Source organism: Dromiciops gliroides, chromosome 1 (genome assembly GCF_019393635.1).
Source record: "Dromiciops gliroides isolate mDroGli1 chromosome 1, mDroGli1.pri, whole genome shotgun sequence".
In the NCBI taxonomy this organism is placed as follows: domain Eukaryota; kingdom Metazoa; phylum Chordata; class Mammalia; order Microbiotheria; family Microbiotheriidae; genus Dromiciops; species Dromiciops gliroides.
The window spans coordinates 219,774,191-219,779,001 of record NC_057861.1 but is presented as its reverse complement, the minus strand read 5'-3'; the positions used below and the strand labels follow the sequence as shown (position 1 = coordinate 219,779,001).

The window sequence follows — 4,811 nt, the reverse complement described above, 5'->3', positions numbered from 1 at the left end:
ATAGACCTTGCTCTTGAGGGCCAAAAATGATGGTATATCAGCAGGGAGGTCTCAGATTGGGTGAAACATAGGACATCTCCACTGACTAAGTGGTCATAAGATGGTCACCTGCTCATGTTAGTCAAGAGAGAGTGGTCTGAAAGTACAAAAATAATTGGGGGGACTTTTCAGAGAATCAAGGCATCCCACCAATGCTGGGTTTGGATATTGAATTTGAACACAATAGAATGGAGATATCTTTGTCGGCATTCTTGTGGTTTCACCAGTGAGTTTCATAACTGGTAAAGAAGTGGTAAATATTAGATTAAAGTTTAAGGTCTACTATAAGAACATATATTACCAGGGCAGCTAGGTGGCGCAGTGGATAGAGCATCGGCCCTGGAGTCAGGAGTACCTGAATTCAAATCTGGCCTCGGACACTTAATGCTTACTAGCTATGTGACCTTGGGCAAGTCACTTAACCCCAATTGCCTGACCAAAAAAAAAAAAAGAACATATATTACCTAATTATCCCTATATAATTTATGTAAAATATCAAACTGATTAATACTGATTGAAATAGAGTAGGGGTACAAATAACTCATTCCTCATGCTTTTGCCTCTTTTTGTACCCCTAGAGTTTAGCACAATGCCTGTGTTAGTAACACCTTTAGCACCTGGGTAGAAGCACTTAATAAATATTGACTGACTGACTGATTTGATGCCCTTAGCACAATGTCATCTTCAAATAGGGATGCCTGGAAGACTCACATTTATGGGGAATTTTTCTTCCATTTGAACCCTGAAGTAGATATCCTTCATGACAGTGGCAAATGGCTTTGGGGACTCAATTGATATTAATAAGCAGAATCATTGAGAAAATTACCTCTTTTGTTGAGTTTGTAAAGGGAGAGAGTAGGATTACTCTCTAGATAGAGCAAGCTGCAGACAAGAACAAAGAAGTTGATGACACTGCTTCAGTGTGAATTCACTTTGAACTGATGGACTTATAGGGTGACTGTGGCATAGAACATAAACCTGAATAAGAAGAAAGTGAAAGTGAAAGTAAAAATAAAAAAGAATTGAAATAGAAAAATGATGTCTGGAGCTGACATACAGGCATGCCTGTCCCCTTTACCTTTGTTGAATTTAGTCTCTGGGGCATTTGAGCATTGCTCAAATTTTGTTCTACCAAATGAAATGCTTTTATAGTCAACAAATAATAATTATAATAGAATCTTTTATTCTCTTCATCTTTCAGGCAATTGTATAATTATAAAAATATGATTCCCTATAGAAAATCATTTATCAGTCAGGCGGTAAACATTTACTAAGTGCCTACTATGTACCAGGCATTGTGCTAAGCGCTGGTGATACTAAATAAAAAAGAAAGTTCCTACCCTAAAGGAGGCTACAATCCAATGGGGAAAGACAACACACAAAAGGAAGCTGAAAAGGAAGAGGGAAATGGGGAAAGGGGGAGGGAAGGTATTTAGTGTAGGGTATTATAGAGTCCAGTCTAAAAGAGTGCAGATGAGTGGGAAATGAAGAGATGGTTGGCCTGGGAATCCTCTTTAAATGGAAATTTGGCAAGGAATTCTTTGCTCTTCCTTCTAGCCCTCCAATCCAAGGGGCAGAAGGTACTGAAGGGAACCAATGAGGTATATGTGCCAAGGATGATATAGTCTTGAAGGATGATAACTTTCCTGATGATGAGGTTTCTGGGTGCCTTCTGGAGTTTAGTTCAAAGGTATGTAACTTGGTGAGAAATAAAAAAATGGCAGGCCTGGGAGTCCTCTCTAAATGGAGAATTTGGAAAGAGCTCTTTGCCTTGCCCTCCAGCCTTCCAATTAGAGGACTGGAAGGTTGCTTGTTACCTTCTTAGAATTTCATCACAGATGCTCTCAATAAATTTACAAATTATTCTTAGAGATATCATAGAGAAAGTGTGCATATGGATCAGTAATTATCTATGTCTTTTTGATCAATTTTCCCCTCAACAAATAACTTCCATTAACATTCCTTTTCCTATATCAGAATCGTTTCTCAGTATATTCCCGCCTCTCTCCATCCTCCCCCTCCAACTTTAAGTCCGTCTCTCTTTTTACTCTGCCAAGCTACCAAACTAGGTGCTTTAAAGTTTGGTAACTTTCTGGGCATAGTTCTAAATTGCATTCCAAAATGGCTGGAACAAGTCACAGCTTCACCAAAAGTATATCAGTCAACAGCCCCTCCAACATATGTCATTTTCCTCTTTTGTCTTCTTTGCTAGTCTAATTGGTGTGAGGTAAAATTTCAAAATTACATTAATTTTCATTTTTCTAATCATTAACATTTTAGGGTATTTTTTCATATGATTGCTGATAGTTTGGATTTCTTCCTTTGAAACTACCTGTTGAAATTTTTTAGTCATTTATCTATTGGGGAATTACTTTTATTCTTTTTTTTTTTTTTTTTTTTGCCCAACCAAACCTCAATACCATTTATTACTCTGTGCAAGAGGGGCTGGATAGGCAAGAAGATGCGCCTGGTCACTTGGAGTCTTTGAGCTGGCCAGGACTCAGTACCGGTAGTGGTCTGGTTTGAAGGGGCCCTCTCTGGGGACGCCGAGGTACTGGGACTGTTTGTCTGTCTGCTTTGTCAGCTTCACATTCAGTTTGCCAAGGTGGGCCTCAGCCACAGCTTCATCCAGCTTCTTGAGGAGGAAGTGCACTCCCACAGGGTACTTGTCCGGGTGTGTCCACAGCTCAATCTGGGCTAGCACCTGGTTGCTGAAGGAATTGCTCATGACAAAGCTGGGATGGCCCATAGCACAGCCCAGGTTGACTAGACGGCCCTCTGCCAGCAGGATGATCCGCCGCCCATTCTTCAGCTTATAGCGGTCCACCTGAGGTTTCACGTTCACCTTCTCCACAGAATTTTGATTCAGCCACTTTACATCTATTTCCACGTCAAAGTGGCCAATGTTACATACTATGGCATCGTCCTTCATCTGTTCAAAGTGCCTGCCCAAGATGATGTCTACACAGCCTGTGGTGGTGACCAAGATGTTTCCCTCTTTGCAGGCCTCATCCATGGTGGTCACCTCATAACCCTCCATAGAGGCCTGCAGTGCATTGATGGGGTCTATCTCTGTGATGATGACTCGGGCACCAAAGCCTTGAAGGGCCTGGGCACAGCCCTTCCCCACATCACCATAGCCTGCCACCACAGCCACCTTGCCTGCAATCATCACATCTGTGGCTCTTTTGATGCCATCGATGAGGGACTCACGGCAGCCATACAGGTTGTCAAACTTGCTCTTGGTAACAGAATCATTCACATTGATGGCTGGCACTTTCAGAACTCCATTGAGCTTCATCTTGTAGAGATTGTGGACGCCGGTGGTGGTTTCTTCAGAGATGCCTCTAATGCCCTTCAGGAGCTCAGGGTACTTGGTGTGAACGAGGTTGGTGAGGTCCCCACCATCATCCAGGATCATGTTGAGGGGCTGCCCATCCTTGAAATAGAGGGTCTGCTCAATGCACCAGAGATATTCCTCGTCAGTCTCCCCCTTCCAAGCGTACATAGGAACACCAGTTTTGGCAATGGCAGCTGCTGCATGGTCCTGGGTGGAGAAAATGTTGCAACTGGACCACTGTACCTCGGCTCCCAGAGCCACCAGTGTCTCAATGAGGACAGCTGTCTCCACAGTCATGTGCAGGCAGCCAGCAATCCAGGCACCCTTCAGTGGCTTGGAGGCTGAGTACATCTCTCGAAGTTTCATCAAGCCGGGCATCTCATTCTCTGCTATGTCCAGGGCTTTACGTCCCCATGTGGCCAGGCTGATGTCAGCGACTTTGTAGGGTAGTTTTTCAGACATGCTTCGGCCTCCACCGCAATTATTTAATGACTTAGCAAAGACCACCGCGCGGAGACTTCGGGGATGGGGGTGATGAGGCCTCAGGAAGGCCGAGGCGGGCAGCAGGCAGCAACGGGAGGGCGAATTACTTTTATTCTTATAAATTTTTTGGAAATGTTGGAAATACATGTTGGAAATAAACCAGGAGATGTGGAAAAATTGAGATATTAATGCACTATTGGTGAAGTTGTGAACTGATCCAACCATTCTGGAGAGCAATTTGAAACTATGCTCAAAGAGGTATAAAACTGCATACCCTTTTACCTAGCAATACCACTATTAGGTTCATATCCCAAAGAAACTTAAAAAAGGAAAAGGACCTATATGTACAAAAGTATTTATAGAAGTTCTTTTTGTGGTAGCAAAAGAATTGGAAATTATGGGGATGCCCATCATCTGGGAAATAGCTGAACAAATTGTGGCATAGTGATGAAATACTATTGTGCTATAAGAAATGCTGAGCAAGATGGTTTCAGAAAACCTTGGGAAGACTTATTTGAACTGATGCAAAATGAAATGAGCAGAACCAGGTGAACACTATTGTATACTCTTCAACTGAAAATGGCTTGTCTGTTCTCAGCAATGTAATGATGCCTTGGCAATTCCAAAGGACTTTTGATGAAAAATGCTATCTATCTCCAGAGAAAGAACTAATGGAGTCTGAATGCAGATCAAAGCATGGGGTTTTTTTTTGGGGGGGGCAGGGCAATGAGGGTTAAGTGACTTGCCCAGGGTCACACAGCTAGGAAGTGTCAAGTGTCTGAGGTCAAATTTGAACTCAGGTCCTCCTGAATCCAGGGCTGGTGCTTTACCCACTGTGCCACCTAGCTGCCCCCCAAAGCATGCTTTTTAAAAATGTTCTTTAATTTTTGTTTTTGGTCTGGAATTTCTTTTGCAAAATGGCTGAAAATATGTTTTGCTTTAATGCACA

General features: G+C 42.6%; 1 protein-coding gene across 1 annotated transcript; it reads right to left on the bottom strand.

The window, feature by feature from the left end:
* Positions 1-2,446: 2,446 nt before the first annotated feature.
* LOC122742162 (adenosylhomocysteinase-like) lies at positions 2,447-3,955 on the bottom strand. Its single transcript, XM_043986251.1, has one exon. It carries the CDS (start codon positions 3,839-3,841, stop codon positions 2,540-2,542), a length of 1,302 nt encoding a protein of 433 aa, XP_043842186.1. The 5' UTR covers positions 3,842-3,955; the 3' UTR covers positions 2,447-2,539.
* Positions 3,956-4,811: the final 856 nt, after the last annotated feature.

What these genes read in the sequence shown, in the direction of transcription:
- LOC122742162 (XM_043986251.1), bottom strand. Translation starts at nt 3,841, where the DNA reads ATGTCTGAAAAACTACCCTACAAAGTCGCTGACATCAGCCTGGCCACA.